This window comes from Pomacea canaliculata, linkage group LG2, assembly GCF_003073045.1.
Source record: "Pomacea canaliculata isolate SZHN2017 linkage group LG2, ASM307304v1, whole genome shotgun sequence".
NCBI lineage: Eukaryota > Metazoa > Mollusca > Gastropoda > Architaenioglossa > Ampullariidae > Pomacea > Pomacea canaliculata.
In genome coordinates this window covers 24,837,424-24,856,381 of record NC_037591.1, presented here as the reverse complement: position 1 = coordinate 24,856,381, position 18,958 = coordinate 24,837,424, and the positions used below count along the sequence as shown (strand labels likewise).

The 18,958-nt window shown below is 40.6% G+C and overlaps 2 protein-coding genes across 6 annotated transcripts; both read left to right on the top strand.

Moving 5' to 3' along the window:
- The first annotated feature begins 240 nt into the window (after nucleotides 1-240).
- Nucleotides 241-6,442, top strand: LOC112557193. The gene is made up of 11 exons (XM_025226891.1): nucleotides 241-673; nucleotides 952-1,086; nucleotides 1,328-1,453; nucleotides 1,978-2,059; nucleotides 2,577-2,737; nucleotides 3,040-3,185; nucleotides 3,555-3,700; nucleotides 4,434-4,527; nucleotides 4,914-5,066; nucleotides 5,325-5,442; nucleotides 6,066-6,442. Exons 5-11 carry the CDS (start codon nucleotides 2,711-2,713, stop codon nucleotides 6,129-6,131), a joined length of 750 nt encoding a protein of 249 aa, XP_025082676.1. The 5' UTR covers nucleotides 241-673; nucleotides 952-1,086; nucleotides 1,328-1,453; nucleotides 1,978-2,059; nucleotides 2,577-2,710; the 3' UTR covers nucleotides 6,132-6,442.
- A 185-nt stretch (nucleotides 6,443-6,627) lies between these two features.
- LOC112557836 (sulfotransferase 1A3-like) lies at nucleotides 6,628-14,626 on the top strand. 5 transcript variants are annotated; one of them, XM_025227907.1, is made up of 7 exons: nucleotides 6,628-6,651; nucleotides 8,809-8,945; nucleotides 10,625-10,811; nucleotides 11,123-11,446; nucleotides 12,215-12,318; nucleotides 12,435-12,588; nucleotides 13,725-14,626. In XM_025227907.1, the coding sequence occupies exons 4-7, from the start codon at nucleotides 11,146-11,148 to the stop codon at nucleotides 13,835-13,837; spliced, it is 672 nt and encodes a 223-aa protein (XP_025083692.1). In that variant the 5' UTR covers nucleotides 6,628-6,651; nucleotides 8,809-8,945; nucleotides 10,625-10,811; nucleotides 11,123-11,145; the 3' UTR covers nucleotides 13,838-14,626. The 5 variants fall into 5 exon arrangements, with proteins under 5 accessions (XP_025083692.1, XP_025083689.1, XP_025083690.1 ...); XM_025227904.1 differs by lacking the exon at nucleotides 6,628-6,651 and adding an exon at nucleotides 6,723-7,181; XM_025227905.1 differs by lacking the exon at nucleotides 6,628-6,651 and adding an exon at nucleotides 6,723-7,195.
- Nucleotides 14,627-18,958: the final 4,332 nt, after the last annotated feature.

The window sequence follows — 18,958 nt, the reverse complement described above, 5'->3', positions numbered from 1 at the left end:
CAACTCTTTTGAGAGAAATACACGAAGATAAATATATTTAGTAACATTTAGGCGCACTTCAGAAAAAATGGGAACACATACAGTCATTTGCCTATTTTTAACCAGTCTTCTTTTCTGTGTTTTATACATATATATATATATATATATATATTTAACCCCTTTTTCGTTGTTCTACTTTAATGAATGAACAATGTGAAATCAGAGCTGCCGCTTCTGAAGACTGCCCCCATCTATATTATTCTCTCACGCATGGGTTGACATCGGGGCGACTTGCTATACAAATAGCTTCTGTCTTTTGTAGTGTGGAGTATAAAGAGGGAAGTTAAATTGCTCAACAGCTTAGAGGTGACAGGAGGGGCTTAGAGACAGACCCAGACTACACGTGACAACGTGAGGACCGAAGATGAGGACTGACTGAGGATAGACGTTTCCCATCTACAAGTTAAAAATTAAAAGAAAAAAGAAAGCAGTAAATTTTGTCTCCACTACTAAATCAAAAGCAAACGCCCAGCCCACTCATTTCCATATCTAAAGGACAGCTTCCTCCCAAGCAACCCAGTGTGTTGTACTTTATTCAGAGCCTCGCTTTCATGAGTTGACAGAAGCTTGGCAGGAAACAAAATGGCAGCACTTCCTTTCTTTGCGCTTGTGAATGTTTTGTGCTGGGGAATAGGTAAGAACTATTACCTTGCAAATAATATAGACATAAAACTTTGGACAGGCCGACATCAATGTTTTGTTGTTTAGCCTTTTCTAAATCTCTGTTAAGTAAGATTATTTTTATTGTTTGCTGCAAGATAAGTTTTCAACGGGATAAACAAAAATTCTTCCATGGTACAGGAAAAGTATGTACAGCAGTGTTGAAATGATTGTCACTTTTGAAACCGGCAATAAGAAACTTCAGGTGTCTCCTGATGAGCCCAGATTCGTCCAGCATCGGAATGATTGCAGGTCAGGGCGGCTTCGACTGCCATCGACCCGGAAGTGAATGTCAGAACGGCGGCAGGTGTCAAGCAGACGGCCACTGCGTTTGCGTGAATTCCTGGGGTCTCAACTGCATGTATTCATCGTCAGATTATGCAGAAGGTGGGCAAAAATAATTATTCTATCCATCCATCGGTCTTGTCACCCATAGACCCAGTCGTCAAGTCATCCTGTAATCAATTATTTCAGTTATCTCGCAACTATTCATCCAGTCATCATTACTCCCATCCATCCAGCCAAATACATTGTATGTCTTCCGCTCACCCACTGATCCAGTTATCCCATGATTATCCATTTATTTCTCCAAGCTATCCATCAACGTACGACAACTGTTACTGTACAGGGGACGTCAGCTGCCGTGCAGAGTTGGGGTGCATGTCGAAGACATGCTTGACTGCACAGAGCGGCCAGCCAGCGGTGTGCGTGTGTGAGGATGGCAGGACAGGGCCCCGGTGTGAGCAGGACAGATGTAAGGACGAGCAAAACCTTTCCACTTATCTAAAACTAGCAGATTCACTGGTTTTACTTAAAGTTTCCTGTTTCCATGAATTTTTTTTTTATATCTTCTGGCTGACTAAGAAAAAGAAACCAGTCATCAAAGAGTTTTATTTACCTTACCGTATTTAAGGCTATGAAAAATCATATTTGTTTTAATTTTTTTAAAATCAGAAATATTGTTTTGCTATGACATTCTGATAGTATCGTTTAAAGTTTCAAATCAATCTATAATACTTTACTATATGACATTTATTTAATGATTAACTATATATCAGTGGCTTTCATTGATCATTTTAATATAATTATATATTTTGAATTATTATTTAAATTATTTAAAAAAAAAAAATCTTCTAAGTAAGAGACGAACTAATTAAGAGAGTGACTGAAGGACGGTGCTAGGACACACCGAGAAAACATTCACCACCCTCCACCATTATCCAGCCTTGAAATGATGTAGGGTCTCTTGTTGACAACATGTTGTTGTCTTGATGGCAGTTCAGTTCAAATGCTTTGTGGACCGCATCGCCTATAACATCGTACCGTACGGCAATTTTGTCGGCTATATTTATCGCCTGAGGTATGTATATTTCCGAACATGTAATTTCTTGTGTCCATTAACATGTGCAATTCCTTCATGACTAACTGAATATTTTGTTAATTTGTTTACGATCTCATACTATTTTTTATTTGGGGAGGAAGGGAAAGAAGTGGTAGAAGCACTTGGTTATGCCTCTTGGTTCTCATACAGGTCTTGATTAGTTATATTGACTTTGTTTTCTAATGGAACCAATCTTTAGAAATCACTCTCAGTCCTCTTGGTTATCATTTTCTTCTTACCTTCTTTCTTTAATTTATTATTTTACTTTTAATGTCTCATTAAACACACAGATGTGTCTTCAAGGCGCACAACTGTCTTGCGGCCTTACCGTATTGTTTAAAGTAGGTATTGTAAAGTAATACATGTTTGAAGGTCGTTTGCAAAAGACAAGCTTCTGTTGAAAAAATAAATACAGAATTTCAAAAACAAATCCAGGAAGAACATGTTCGTGTCTATTTTAGTTTACATGTGATGGGTGGAAGGTCTTTGTCTGCAGTCTCGGCAACTACAACAATCCTCAGTGCCGGAAGGACCTGGTCACAAACGAATCCCAACGACTTGGATCCGTCGTGGGGAGGCTATGGAGGCTGGGAGTATTTTCGTAAACAAGGGGGATCCTGTCCAGCAGATATGACCATGACTGACGAGGATAAACTTGTAATAACTAAACACTGTTTTACTGGGGAAAGCATGCATGCGTTTGTGTGTGTGTTTGTGAGAGAGCGAGAGAGAGAGAGAGAGGTAAAGGTATCGTGTCCCTTCTCTTCACGATAGGCCAATAAACTTACAAAGATAATTGTAAGTGTATGATCTAGAAGACCACAAGTATGTCCAGTACCTGCAAATATTGCGGCAGGATTTGAGAGATGGTTGACTCAGTCTGACAAGTACATCACTCAATACCAAACACAAACATGACAACATGCAGCTACATGTAGTCTGTCATTTCTCTTGGACAGATGTCTCAACGAGTGTACTTCATCGTACAATATTCACCCGAGGGTCTGAGAGACTATGATGAAATTGTGGAGTTCAAGTGCGACTATCCTCCCGTCCAGTTTCGCGAGTTCACAGCTGACCTCGAGACTCAGCGCCTCGACCCTAGGTCAGTGACGTCATAAACAGCTGACTTGTCATTTTCATCGCTAGTGTTATCATCAACAAATTATAGAAAAATCGCCTATGTATAGAAAGTGGTTCTGAGAAAAAGGAAATTGAAATTGTGATAAACAAAAAATGAAAAAAAAAAATGAAAGTCAAATGAAAGGAAATAAATGGGATGTAAATTGTCTCCTTCAGACAGTTAACAGATAAAACGTTTTAATTCGAGGATGTTGATATGTGATCTACCTATGCCGCTAGAAGAGATGTTGATTCTTAAACGCTGTTGTTTTTTTCTCAAGACACTCTTTGTGACAAACTTTAAACATGTGTGTGTGTGCGTGCACGCATGCATGTTGTATAATTATTTCAGTTTGTTGCCTCATGGGACTTGGACGGACACGTCGGAGAACTTCGTGTACAAGCTTCTGGACGAAGAGATGAGGCCACTTCCTTCAGAGTCAGTGGTAAACGTTGGGGACATACTCTTCTTCCAAATCAGCCTAACCGAAACATCAGGTAACCACAACGCAGTTCAAACGCCCTCCTTCCTCCCAAAAAGCCGCACAAACATCAAAGATTACTTCCTCCAACCGTCAAAATCATCTCGTTTAACCTCAGACACAAAGATATCAAAGCAGAGACTCAGTGAGAGAAATGGAAGCGGCTACCGAAACATTCACTGGAGTTACCAGCACTGATGGAGACGAAGAGAAACGAAACTTGTGTCGTTCGCTTGCTTCTTTCGTGACAGCTCATGAACGCTCACATCTTCAAAAAGGTAAAGCTAGCATCCTCACCAATCTCTTTCTGCGGCCGAGAAGCCGAGAAGACCAAAATTCTGAGCACATCCTCAAGATGTTTACTACTGCAGGCAGATTAAGATTCCAACGGACATTTTCTGCTACAAAAATAAAGTTCAAATGGAACTTGGAGGAGACTGCATTATTCCTCCCGAAGGCTGACCTGAAAAATTTAGTTTTCTGACAAAGACGAAGCAAGGTTTCATCACTCAAACGCCTAAGATCAGCAGTTAACACTATTTACACGATATGGACATTCTCCCCGCCAACAATGTGCATTCTCATCTGTGTTTACATTGCTGATGGTGTTACATCACACTTTGTAAGCTACTGTTTGGTTCCTTTGCCCTCCATATTACATTACTTTTTCAGCTCATTCAAATGTCTTGTCAACTCGACAGTTTTGCTGCTTCATGTTGCAACAGTGTTCTCTTGTCTTTGTTTGTAAGGTCTGGCAGACATGATTGTCAAACGTTGCACGCTGCTTGATTCACACAGTCGTGAAGAGGCCAAGTATTTCACGGATCTGCTGGATCAGTCTGGGTTTGTATATTCCTGTCTTAAAACTTTGTTTTAATAGTTTGTTTTTTAATGTTGTTTTTGTAGTCTTACTTCATTTACATAATTTAGATACTTTTAAATATCTAGAAGTGTTACTATTTCAGTATATGGCAAACAAAATGTTTCTATTACACAAAAATCAAAGAATAAAATTATAAAAAAGCAGCAGCAGCGTTATCTATTAAACTATTATCTTATGGTCCACGAATAGGATTTACGAACAAACAGAGTATATAAATTGGTTTCGCTTTCCTGGATAGTGTCTTTTAGCCAGTAATCAGTTCCTGTTTAGAAACAACCGACAGCACTGTTATTTATTTTGAACAAATGTCAGCAAAGTCAATCCCATAATTGTTAATTTTTAACAGGTGTGTGCTGCCTCCTCTTGGCATGTCCATCAACAATCAAGGCAAATCTGTGACTCTTGGCTTCAGAGTCATTCGATATACCTTCTCACCTGTCCTCTATATTAACTGTCAGGTATCCGGCTGTGTGCCTACGACGCTGAACGATGTCGACAGGTGCGTATTCATTTAGCCACTGACTTCGACAGTCAGCCAGTCTTTTGGCCTTCTCACATTGTTTGCTATTAATTTCTTTTTGTTTTTTTGGTCAGTTCTTTCTACCTTCATTCCTCTGTTACAACGCTCCATGCTAGAAATACTTCATTTTGTTCTTTTGCCTCATTTTATTTCTCTCATTATTTGTCTTTCTGAAATGAATACTCATTGCAACATATATGAGGAGACATTCCAACTGTCTGTCGTGTGTCGTCACAGAGCTGTGGGTCTCCGAGACAAAAGAGGATGGCAAGCGAGAACACCCATCCAAATAATCAGTCTTACCACATCACTTCATATATTCGAGTGCGGGAGCGCGATCAGGAAGCACAGCAAGGTAGAGATACAACCGCACCTTTCTTTCGACTCGCAGTTTTGCGCATGCCCCGAATCTTTGAATAAATGAAATGTGCAAAATAATTTAAACTCTGAGAACTACTTTTGTAAAATATAAAGTACAATTTCTTTATTGTCTATTTCTGTTTACAACAGATATATAATTTTTTTTTTGTTTGGGCTTTAGGTAAGCAAAAATTCAAACCACGTGCTGTCGCATTCCACACACCTCTACAGTTACGACACTCGCTCTTAAATTTCCCTTCTTGCAATAATTATCACACACACGCGCGCGGTACATTTGTTGGCCCCCTTTCAATAGTAATATCATAATTGATATGAAGGACTTGGCAAAAGCACTCTTCTTGGCAACCAGCTGTTTCCATCTACGCCCAGAGGGTAGCATTTGGAAACGGTGATGTAGTGGGTGCGAAGGTCTGTGATCATACTGATTCCTTTTAACCGTTAGAGCTCCAGAGTATAGGTCTTTGTGAAAGGCCATTGATATTGTTAACAATCTTGACCAGCCTCATTAAGCAAGCCTTGTGTACCAAAAAAAAAAAAATCATGTAACATATAGCCATTCAAATTCAATGATGATGATGATGATGATGACTTTTCCAGACATTATCACACGGACGAGTGATTTTGACCTTTGTACGGAAACAGCAGAGTTCAGGATCATTCTAGCTATCACCTTGGTGACGCTGACATCGCTGACAACTGCACTATGTGTGTGCATGGTCAAGAAAGTTTGCTCCTCAAAGAAAGCATTTCTGTGATTACAGTCGAATGCAGGAACCCAGTGACACCAAGATAATTTCTTCTTGAAAATCCCAATAAAATAGTTGAAATGCATATTATTTTTTTAGTATTATATAATGACCTTGTTGGTGTTTAATTATCAATATTTAATTTTGATTTACCAGGTTAAGCGTAAGTCCCGAGACGATATTTGTATATGATTGAAGCCACTGAGCTTAAATAAACATATGACGCACACGCATTCAGCAACAATATGATAACATTTTCTGTTGATTTTTAAATTAAAAAAACATTGAAGTGTTTATGAGAGGTGGGGAAGGGGACAAAAAAATAAATAAAATAAATGTGCGAACATCAGATGCAAGGTACCGTGACGCAGAAAGGTAGATAATTCTTGTCGCTGGTAAGGTTGATTTGACAAAAGTTTGTTCCCCTTAACTACGCCGTAAGTTCACTCTTCTCATTGTCTTTCCTCTTTCTCTAAAAAATACAGCATTACAATCATCCAAACCTATAATGGCTGTCATCGGGAGATAATTTTATCAGTTCCACAACCAGGTTATAATGATGCCAGGTTTGGCAGCCCTCTACTCCATGTACACGTACGAAGACTTCAAGACCACACGAATCACGCGTGTAGGACTAATACGGGCACTTTCCTTTTAAAAAAAAAAAAAAAAAATCAGGTCAAGCACAACTGTTTACATTATCCTTTATCATCATTGGTATTACAGTTTCGTTTGGTCTCCTCTAGAGATATCCTATACGCATTTACAGTTTTTACCCGCCCACCTCTCGCTCGTGTACGAAAATACCACACGTCGATGATTTACTCCGGCCTAGAAATACCACACAAGCACTGACTTAGCTGTCAGTGAGATGTCAACAAAACGCATGCGGAGGACCGCTAGTCGTTGATCGTTGAGTTTCACCATGCGAATGAGGCACTCGGTTGCTAACACTTCAATCATAAAGGTTTTTTTCACCTGGTCTGTGTACACGTCGGCCGACATTTTTAAAGTTTGGGTTTACCTCCCCTCCATCTTGTGTAGTCACTGGATGTGCATGACTAGCAGCAAAATAACACCTGATTCCATGCGTGCACACGAACGAACTAATCCATTAATCGACTGTGACAGCTCTGCTCTCTTCATCGTTTGGAAACTGCTATCAATATTTACCTTCAATTGAGTCAAGTTTACTGCCACAGCCCAATGTTAACTGAATTTTACCATGGTTCAGACATGTTGACAAGACACTTCTGCACTAACCCACATCATGTAAACAGGCATTAGTTTGAAATTTCTCCCACGAGAATATCCATGGAATAATTTTGCAGGTGGAACAGTGCCCGTACATTTTAATTGAATTTGTGTTGAAAATTTATTTAGTAAAAGATAATTTCACAAATATTATGATATCAAATATGATAAGGAAACGATAAATCAACACCAGAAATACCATATGTGCTCCAAATTAATATTGTTTTAACTTAACTATAGAATTTTTATCTCTCAAATTATCTGGCATCTAACAGGATCATTCTACATTACTTCGATTACCATAACCCAGTGTAAAATGCCAACAACTATTATCAAGCAGCCCTTGCAGACAGATTAAAAGCTCTCATATGCCCTACTTAGGATCTCATCAATGAATTCAGTATTTGACACTTACTAGATATTGTTTATTTTCTTACAGCTGAATTTTTCTAAACAATATTGCATTTTGAATTCTCTTAAAATTGCTAATAAAATTTTTTGCAAAAAAGATACAGGCAGACATACATTTTGACATACATTTTAATGACCTTGTTCTGTACAAATTGTTCCTAATTCATGTCTTCATTATGGACTAGTGCAGTCAGCAGTCATGTCTGAACTTGGCTACTTCTACGTCAGTAGATCTGAGTTTGTTTAATATATGTAAACAATTCCTATTGTTTAGATTTCCTAACTGATATTACAATAAACTGGCACTTTTATTTCCTATCATATTAACCTTTATATACTTTTTAAACCAGTTGCATAATGAAAATACAATTTGCTTGAGAAGTCCCATAATCTGTGTGCCAGTAATTAGTAAGATTGTTATTCAGAATGATCTTTTAGAATTAATCATTCTCTTAAATTGGCATGAACATTTTTAAGTATCACATCTGCAATATAAAATAAGTACTGGGGAAAGAATGCAACATAGATTATGGCAGTTGTTTCTCCACCACAAGTGTCATGACTCACTTGCATGTTGTGATAAGCATGGCAGACAAGCTCTGCCCTATTGTTGGTGTGCATGACACACATCGGATGATGTTACAGAAGCTATCAGTCTGAATAAAGTCCTTTTTTTAGACCCATAGGAATTATTTATTTAGTGTTAGTTTTATGGCTAGGATTTTTGCTTAGGCTTTGTGCTCTATATTCAGGCATAAAACGCATAAAAACATCCTCACAATATTCTCAGGTGTTTTCATCATCTCTTTCTCTCATCCCACCCCCTATTTATCTTCTTTACACATACACAGTCATACACACTCCTTTCCATCTATCTCTCCCAATTATCTCTGACCCTACCTATTTGTAATCTTATCAATTACTTTCAGCTAACCCATCAGGGCACATGCTTTTGAGCATCAGGTGCAGGATGAAAAAAAGGTCAATGTCAGCTTAGTGAGCAGAGTAGACCTCTCATGCTCAGTTGCTTAATCTGTGATTGCTACTGCTGATCTTTGGGTGATTTGTAAGTATAACCTTATTTTTTCCCCTTTGCTAATGCATTTTCTGTCATTAACCCTACTTGATAATAAAGTGCTCTATCCTGTCAGTGAGTTTTATTTTTTTATATTTGGCAGTACATCATTTAGATAAACCACATGTGTCCTTGCATTTAATGGAACAATAAGTTGGAAAGAATCTCATCTTAAAAGGATTTTATTTTCTTGAGGAAATTTTTGAAATCACTGAAGCAGGTAATATCTGTCAACAGTTAAATATAATTGTCATGCAAGTAATGAGATGTTCATGCACATTTCAATTTTAAAGTTTCAGTCATTTTTCTGTTGCAAAATTTGCAAATATAAATTACATGTTATCCGAAGGTGGGGATATGTGATCTCCATATGCAAATAGTAGGTTCTACTTTTTCTGATTTCAGCATGCTTTTTGATCAAGATATATCGGCATATATTATATAGACAGAAGCAATTTACAAACAGATGTATGATTATGACTAGCCCTTTTTGTTAGGTGCATATGGCAGACCTTCCAAACTTCAGTATCTTAGTACTTCAAAATGATAGTTAAAACCGGTGCATATTTCACATTCAGATCCTTCAGCAGCTGGATATTTGTCTAGATGCTGATGTATCAAGTGACAGCCTGCAAGCTTTTGTTTGATAAACTTGCAGGTGACTGGAACAGTGAGCAGGGGGTGAAAACCCTAGCAAGTAATAATAACATCATTGTGATCCTCATTATATATCTTTTTTAAATATACATAATTTATTCATTTTCCTAGCTTTTTGTTCTCACTGGATTTTCTATGGGTGTTTTTTTTGGTACAGTATAATCTTTAGAGTTGATGTCTAATGAAACTGAAGTGCCCTAATGGCCTAATTGGTGATAATTGCTTTAAACCCGTGTGCTAACAATGTAGGTGTTCATGACAATCTTGAAAGAGAAAAGATAGAATTGTGTCACATGGGATAACTGTACTTTGTACTTTGTGATGGGTGTAGTTTGAGACTGTCGCCTGACGATGGTGATTATCATCACGTTGTCGTGATTGTCGTTGTTGCACTCGTTCGATGACATACTGCAGGCAAGTCGACCCAGCGTGACGGCTGAAGAGCGAGCGGCGGCTTGTCGTGACTTTCGCCCTGCTTTTCTTTCTCTCCTCCCCCTGTTCCTCCGCATGTGTAGTTGCTGTCTCGGTGTAAAACATCACTCCCCCTCTCCTCCGCGTGTGTGGGTGGGGGTGAGTAGAGTGAGAGAGACTGTGTGTGTCGGTAGAAGCTTGAAATCTACTAAAAATAAAAGCTCGACACATTAAGTTGGCAGGGGAGTGCCTGGAGGGGTGTACATAGCGAACAGAAAGGCAGTCAAGACAGATGTCGCGCATTTTATTGACTGTATCGAGTAGAGCGGGATCTGGCGACACGAAAACACATCTCATCTGCCGCAAACCCTGTGACATCCTCAGGTTTGTTGCAGCAAACAGAAATATTAAAAAGACAAAATACATATGGACGGGTGGATTGCCGCCATATTAAATGATTATTTGATTAGCAAGTTTATACAAGCTCATTTTTGAAAAAAAAAAAAAAAAATCAAGAACTTCTCTTTCTGAGGGCCCAGCCATAAAAGTCGACATCTTTTTATTCAGTGAGTCTGTTGCCTATTTTTAATATTGCTTTACAGAGGTGGCGTGAGTGTGAGTATTGAGGATGACCACCAAGTATTTCACGGACAAGTCCAGGCTGCAGGCTGCGGGTGGTGGAGCTAGAAGGCCGCTTATTTCCCGACTTCCCTCTGGAGAATTTGAAGTCATACCGTGACCTGCCGTTAAGAGACGATGACATCATTCTTTGCGGCTATCCGAAATCCGGTAAAGTTTCCTGCCTCCAGGCGATTTTGAAACGTTGAACGATTTGCAGAATGAATGTATGCTTGGTATGTTTAGCTCGTAAGGATTGAATGCTCAATCACAAAATAAAGGTCATTTGGTGAGTTAACTTTTATATGGGAAATATTTTCAAGGGGCCTACATCCCCTCATTCTAAAATACGTCCTTTGATTCGTATCTCCTCGTTAAGTCTTTATTTTAGGAATTAAATCAATATAATTAAAAAAAATTAATTATAAAATATCCCCATTGTAATTTTGGACTTTTCATGTATCTTGACCTCGCCGAGCCAGGCACTCACTGGGTATGGGAGGTGATGATGATGCTGCTGAGAGGGCAAGCCGAGACGATCACCTTCAAGAAGTCGCTCCACATGATCGAGTTCAACTCTGCGGCCAATATCGGCGAGTTTCAGTCCCCGCGCGTGCTCAACTCGCACGTTCTCTACGCCGACCTTCCGCACGAGGTTCACACGCGCCGCCTAAAGATCGTCTTCGTCTGCCGCAACCCCAAGGACGTGGCCGTGTCCTTGTACAACCACCATGTCAAGCTGTCGGAGTACTACGAGTACAGCGGGGAATTCAAGGACTGGCTGGAGCTTTTCGTGGAAGGGAAAGGTGTTTCACCTATTTCCAGTTTTATATGTTTTCTATATACATGTGGTGGAAGCCTGGGTCTTTCGCTCTATCGTTCTACCTCTCTCTCCCTCTTCCCCTGACTCTGTGTGTGTGTGTGTGTGAATGCATACAGTCTTGTTAGTTTATCACAATTTTTTTTTTAAAAATCTGGTTGATCAAAGGTATTACTAATCGGTTAATATTCTCAAGTCAGAAGATAAAAAAGTGTCTGTCTTATATCAAGGTCTGATAAAGGGAAGATATCACAGATGTTATCACGGTACAAACGCACTTTTTCTTGGCGCCATTAGTGTGAAATGGGGCTTAGTTGACTGCGTGTTCAAAGTTGATGGCATCGCTCTTCGAGTGGCAAATGTGATGTGGAAGAGAGTTCGACTGCAGAGCAGCACAGAAGGAGGACGTCCGTTGTCCGTGACTGTCTTTGATGATGTCAGCATAGTTGTTGTTTGTTTTTAACATGACGTAAAGACAGCATAGTTCTAAAGTAATGAATCACCTGTACGTGTTTTTCTTTCAACATTTGAACTGTTAATCGACTTTACTAACTTTATGATTAGCTTACTCGCATGCACATAATCGTGTACACAACACGCACACACAGTGCTTGCACATTCACTCATCAATATATAGCACATTTGTATCTGCACTTAACCTGCTTTCCAGCAAAACAAGACAAAAGTCACATGTCAGGTCCCGCAAAGTGATTTAAATGTGCACCAACTTTAATGTTGTTCCTCCTGTCCGCAGTCGACTATGGTTCATGGTTCGACTATACTAACAGCTGGGAGAACGTAATTTACGGTGACCGCGTGAACCCTATCCATGTCGTCATGTACGAAGATATGAAGGAGGTATTTTTTTTTATCATATATGAACGTGTGTGCATGCATGCTTGTGCAAGTGAAGATGTAGAAATTCATGTCATTTATGATAATGTTCATCATCAGTATCATTATTATTATTGTAGGATCCAAGTCGTGAAACAAAACGCCTTGCTGACTTCCTTGGTGTAAGCTGCTCGTCGGATTTGATCTCGGCAGTGGTCACCAAGTGCGGCTTTGACCACATGAAGGAAGACAAGAAACCTCATCAGAACCACAGCGAGGTCATGTTCAGAAAAGGTTAGAGTAGCTTCCCTTCCACCACCCTGTTAGCGCTAAGGGGCCGAGGACGGGCGTGGCTCAGCGCTACAGGCGGAGTTCATGGGCGAGAACAAAGCTAGGTCGGTGACCTCGCCGACATTCTATTTATCGTTAGGATTTCATTTCCCCGGCAAGACTGCTTAGCCGTCTCTCTCTCTGGAATGTTGTTTAATACATCTCTGTATATGTACCATTTTGATACATAAAAAAAAAAAACTTTTCTTCCTGCTGTCTGTTATTCTAGAAACTGTTCATTTTTTTTCTTTTCCTGAGTGACTCTTTCATAATTGCTTCTTTCTATTTACATCAGGTATGGGGAACCTTTTCCATACATGGATATTTATATCGTCTTTTATGCAGTGTCATATGATATTTAATATTTTCAAGATTTGTCAATACATTCTCATTATGACGTCACTAACCCTTGCTCTCGTTACCGTCGTTACCGTTATATCTTCAGTGATCGCCCTTTACTGCCCGAACGCAGCGAGTCTTCGCATTGTTCTACTTCTTTGTGACTATTTCGTGATCTTGTTCAGAGCAATTAACTTGCCCTTTGGTTGAGATGTTGCGTCATATAAATTCTTAATTTATTATTATTATCATTAGCGGGCTGTCATCGATTTCAAATTATAGACTTAAAAATTCGCCCGCTGTATTTAGTCATTGTGTCAACATTTTTGCAGCCTGTACACGCCCAGCCTGCCTGGCACTGACTGCCCTCCGAGTCGCCGCAATAAAGGCCGCGGGCACATGGCGAGAAGCATGTCAATCATGTACTCATATATGTCCTGTCTGTCCCGTAACTGACGTTCCTTGGTTGTCCCGTAAAATATACCTATTGCGATTCCCTTAATATATAAATTTTTGTTGCAATGATAAACACATAAAGACTTCATCGACTCGAGTCCCACCTGCGGTTGCCTTTGCAAGGCCAGATCAAATGATTTCGCGAGCTTTATACGGCCTACAGGCCGGCATTTCCCATCCCTGATGAATAAAATGAGCGACTTCTGCTCACGATTGGTTTAGAAGTCACATTTAGTGCTCATCAAATGCCGTTCGGCTCTGTATCACTGCTGACAGCTGTTTATTTTGTCCTGTCCCTATAACAGGTGTTGTGGGAGACTGGAAGAACTACTTCACCGTAGCCCAGAATGAAGCTTTCGATGCCATCCTGGCAGAGAGAATGAAAGGCAGCAAACTGCAAGTCCGATACCAGCTGTGAATGTATCTGTGCCACCAAAAGGGGGGAAATTGACGGGTACCTCGACATATTTTATTAAGATGATAAACAATGTAAACAATTGTTTATTTTATTACATTGGCTTGTAAAGCTTCCAGCTATATGTGAGATGCAAAATCCTGCCAAATTTAGTGTACTGGTAGTATCTGACCATTGTATACTTGGAGTCAACGCCATTGTGCGTCAGTGTGTGTGCGTGAGCGCTTATTCATGAAAAAAAAAATAGAGGTACATGGATATTTGACTAATTGTAGATATATTTGATTAATTAGAGTATATTTGACAGAACTTTACACACGAGGCCATGTTTCTGGGATCTGTTGCGGGATCCCCTCTCACACTTGACCCTGTGTTGTGACCGCCACACTAATTACTGTACTCGTGACCTGTGAGCTTGACTGCATGAAATAATTTTTCATAGATATTGTTGTTTACACTGATATATTTTCTGATTCTAAAATTATCTTGATATATACTTGTTAAAAGTACGATATCTACATAATACAATTTTTGTAAGATATATATATATATATATAAAACACTACGTTAATTACAATATTGAATGGACGTCACATGTCACGAAACAGGATCAGATGCAGCTAATAAATCACGTTTTATCTCCCTTGTGAGTGTCCTGCACGCCAAGCATCCTTTCATTTTTGTGTTTTTGCCGCCTTAATCTTGATATTGAAAAAAATATTACCAGACTCCCTTGATGGTTTTTATCTCGCTGTTATTGTAACCATATTTTATTAATGTTTTTATGTAGAGCGAAAGCATTGGTCTCATATTTCCGGCGTGGCCCGTTTTTAAGGTGTGAAATGTCTCGATGTTTCAGTGTCTTCTTGTAAATACTTGTATCTCATTGTAACTGGATGCCATACGCCCACATACACCCGCTCACTACACACGTGCAGGTTAGCTCGAGTATCGCCGTGCATATGACGAAAGTTGGCCATGAGCCGACAAGGACTCCTTTGCACGGCCCGACACCTTTGTTGGCGAGCATCGCTAGTCGTCGTCTCTTGTAGACCGGCTGGCGAGCCTGTTGGTTTATCAGGACACATGTTTGCGCCACACCGACTGCAAGACTTTCTTCTTGCCATCGATTTCTTGCTGACGTGGGGGAACGCTGGCGTGTTGGCATGGCCGCGAGGAACGGTTCTGTGGCAGGCCTTGCGTGTCCATGTGCTTTGGCAAGACTGAGGAACGGTTCCTTCACATGCACAACGCCTGGCTTAAAATACGTCGATGGACTGGCAAGACCGAAGAACTGTTTAAGGCTTTAGAACATGTCGGCCTGTTGGCAAGACCCAGGAACGTGTGTGTCGCAAGCATGATGGTGTTGGCAGGCGCGGTCTGTGGGACGGAGTGGCACGACGGATCGACCTGTGGTAAGCAGGAGTGTCACACTGTGTCTGATTCTTCTTAAAAAAAATTTGACAACTCCCGGGGAGTTCTTCCTTGCCAGTTTCCCAGACGTGAATACAGTCTGAACGATAGCTGGTTGCCCGGTTCCACCACAAGACAGCTGGTGAGCGTGACACAGGCAAGAACACCGAAGGTGCTGCTCTGGAGCTCTCACAAACTGTGTTACAGATGACCCGGCATTTTTTAAATTTGACATTTGCGTGCCCGCCACTTGAATGCTGTCAAGTGTAACCATAACTGATAAATGCAAACCTTTGTCCTGCTCATTTCCGTGCAGGTATTAATTTTTACCCACTCTCTCCCCATCCACATCGTTTTTCGAAATTGTCTGATGAACATGCCAAATTTACAGAAAAAAAAACCACAGAAGAAAGAAAAAGAGGATAGTGTTGCAAGTAATAATAATTACGGTTTCCGATTCCGTGTATGTTTCTGGTAACCCTAGCCCTGCCTGCGAGGTGTGACGTCTGCAGAGAGCGGTGCAATTTCTCGGACCCTGGCTTGCGGCGCATGCGCTGTCAGGGGGCTGCGTGATGGCAAGAGTAGGGACGCGCTGCAGCTTATGTTACACGTCAAGCACGCAACCATCTTTTTTTTCTTCTCTCAGAGAGAGCTCGTGTGTGTGTGTTTCAGGTGATGGTTCACTTGTTTATTCCTATTAGAGGACTGAGAGCAGCAAGAAACACTAAAAGTATTAAAATCAGTCGCCAGAGATAAATGAACAGTGATACAGATACCAAAAGCAATCAAACGACACAAGAGATAAAAGACACGCATAGTGGGCATTGAAAATGATCATTTGTGCCTGTTAACACTTTTCCATTCAGCTGGTCCCTTTGGAGGAGATGGCACTATTGCCTTTGTGTCTGGAAAGCGAGAGAGAGAAGAAAGGAGTGTCATTAAAGTGGACCGCAGCTGTACCTGTACTTACTAATGTCACGACCGTAGTGTTTTATTCGGTTAAACAGCGATTTTTTGGAGGGAGGGAGGAAATCAATCTAGTTTCTGTTTTCAAGTAGTAATGTGGAAACGTTGGTTTTTTTTTTTTTTTTTTTTTTGTTTTTTGGTCTTTAGTTTAAATCACCGGCAAGAAAATGTTAGCACGAATCGAAGAACAAGTGATGGCTTTCGCCTTAGAGGCGGGGTAATTAGAGAGATGCTTCACAGAAAGATTTCAAGCTAACCTAGCATTTAGGAGATTGCATCATTTCGTCGTGCTTAAAATAAAAAAAAAATTAATAGCCGTAGGAAGAGGACTTTTATTCTGACTCTTCCTCACCTAGTGACTTGCCAATTGGTCATCTTAGTGTCTACCGATCAAACGCTCTCTAATCCAGTGTGACAAGTCTTTATAATATGCTATCTAAGCATGCCGAACTCAGATTAACCTAAATCCTTTTCCTTCCCTTCACCTCCCCAAAATTCTTCCCAGTACATTTTATACCTTTAGTGGAGACCGCCGTCAGCCAACGTGTCCACCTGTAACAGTTGTCATGGAGGGCCCCTTTGCCACCGCTTTATTACTACGGCTCTAGAGGTAAAACATCTGTGGGGTCTGGACACCGATTTATAACTTTGGGAAGAAGACACGGTTGTCTTTAATTCTCCACGTTGCCATAGGGCAACGACCTACACTCGCATCATTGACTAAGGCCCTTGATCAGGTTCGGGATTTGTCTACACTTGACGGCGCCTTCTACAGGAAACCAAGGCCAGTACCAAAATTTCAAAACCGGCTGTTAAAATAATGTCCATGTGGCAAAGATAAAAGTCCAAGCATAAAGAAAGTCGAGAGGTCGAGACGGCCAGCCTGGAAGTCTGGTACAGACAGAGGTATAACAGATAAATACTGATGTGGGAAGACCAGCCAGCATGCTTCCAGCAGTTGGTACCAACTGCCCCGAGCGTTCTGGAGACTGATTTTAAGGCCATTGGGTGCAGACACTAGAAGGGTTCGTCCATCCTTAAAACGGAGGATTTGCAAAACATTAGCAACTGGGCGGACAATAGGAAAACCACATTTAATGTTTCTAAAGCAAGAGGTCATGACTATCGTAATGTACCGGAAGCAGATGCCACCAGTCTTCAACTTCACTTCCTCGTTAATATTGGAAACATATTACTGAAAGCCAAACAAGCTGTGAAGGATTTCGTTGCCACAAGCTTTCGTTACAAGGCACTAGATTATGGCATTTAAACCTCGGAGTCCGAGAAGAAGAAAAAATTTGAAGACGAAATACCAGAGTGGGAGTGGTTGCAGCGGATGCCCGCGGTCTCTCCGTGCGAGCACGCACACTTTACGGCTCCGTCACGCATGCCCACTGACAGTGGCTCCACCTAGCGGAGCTGCAAATTGAGGCGTGTCAGCCGAGCCGACTTTTTCATCAATCAGAGGACAGGTGAGAGGCAGGGGCGGTAATTGTGTTTGCTAAGAAGTGGTCATTTTGGGGCTAGATATAGCGAAAAGAACGAGTTGCAATCCTTCGCGGGAGTTTCAGGCGGGCTTCTTGACATGGGGTGTCGCGACAGATAGCAGCGGGTGGCAGGGGGGAGACGACGCGTCTAGGAGGGAGGAGATGCTAGTGGAGATGCTCGTGATCCCACGCACACAGGCGTACAATATTAGCAACTACAGCCGCATATACAAATGTGAAATAGCTGGTCATAAAATACAAGACCGGTATATTAAAAACAAAAGTTAACTTTCTCTATGTCACAAATCCCAATGCTCACGCATTCCTATCAGCGGTTCTTTCCAAACTTTTTGGTTGCATCTTTTTTGTTTGTTTGTTTTGTTTGTTTGTTTTTTTTGTTTTTGTTTAAACTGACAAAGTCCCGACTTCACCTGCTTTAGCATAGTCAAACTTTTTCAGCCTAATTCGAACGACATGACCGAATATGCTATGGTGTGATGACCTCCTTCATCGTTTCAAAGTTAAAAAATGCACTTCCTTCAAAAACCTTAATTAGCTTCGTACAATATTTAAATAGCTCTGAATATAAGGTTATGCATACTTCATCGATGACATTGGATGGCAATTACTTTTTATGTTAATTTACTTTTTTTAATTGGGTTCCCTCCTGATACGACGAGGACTGCACGTAAAACAACTGTTTAGAGGTCTTTAAAAGATTTGTCCTCCTTGTCTTTGTCTCCTAGTTTTTACAGGTGTAGTCTCTCACATTCTCTATCATTGGCACTAAACTTTGGCGTTTCCTTCCCTGTGGAGCAACCTTTGCACATAATCTGCACTTTGATATCAACTGCCAGAACATTGTGTCTTTAACAGATTTTGTTTACAGAACAGCCCAGAGGCTTTCTCTTAGTGCCTAGACTTTAGTTTTAGAGTTCCAGGACTCTTTGTACAAACCTACAATTCACGGCTGCAACCACGAGAAGATTTTACCTAATTTATTCCTGGCTTCACTGGCTTGGATCCGGAACTATTGTGCTTTGCAAACTGGTTTTGGACACTTTGTTGGGGAAATGACGATGGCACAGCTATGACCGTTGCTGGTTTCTTGCTATCAATACTTAACTCAGCTGTGGATGATTGCTACTGGGTGGAACTCGGAAATCATCCCGGTTCTTCTGTTCCATCACCGCGCAGATAATTTCTTGACAAAGTTCACGATCTCTCTTTCTCTCTTCTTATCTTTTCTTGTCATCAC

Coding starts and splice junctions, on each gene's coding strand:
- LOC112557836 (XM_025227907.1), top strand. CDS start 11,146: ATGATGATGCTGCTGAGAGGGCAAGCCGAGACGATCACCTTCAAGAAG. Junction 11,447..12,214: donor GCTTTTCGTGGAAGGGAAAG/GTGTTTCACCTA, acceptor TCCTGTCCGCAG/TCGACTATGGTTCATGGTTC. Junction 12,319..12,434: donor TGTACGAAGATATGAAGGAG/GTATTTTTTTTT, acceptor TTATTATTGTAG/GATCCAAGTCGTGAAACAAA.
- LOC112557193 (XM_025226891.1), top strand. CDS start 2,711: ATGACCATGACTGACGAGGATAAACTT. Junction 3,186..3,554: donor ACTCAGCGCCTCGACCCTAG/GTCAGTGACGTC, acceptor TAATTATTTCAG/TTTGTTGCCTCATGGGACTT. Junction 5,067..5,324: donor ACGCTGAACGATGTCGACAG/GTGCGTATTCAT, acceptor GTGTCGTCACAG/AGCTGTGGGTCTCCGAGACA.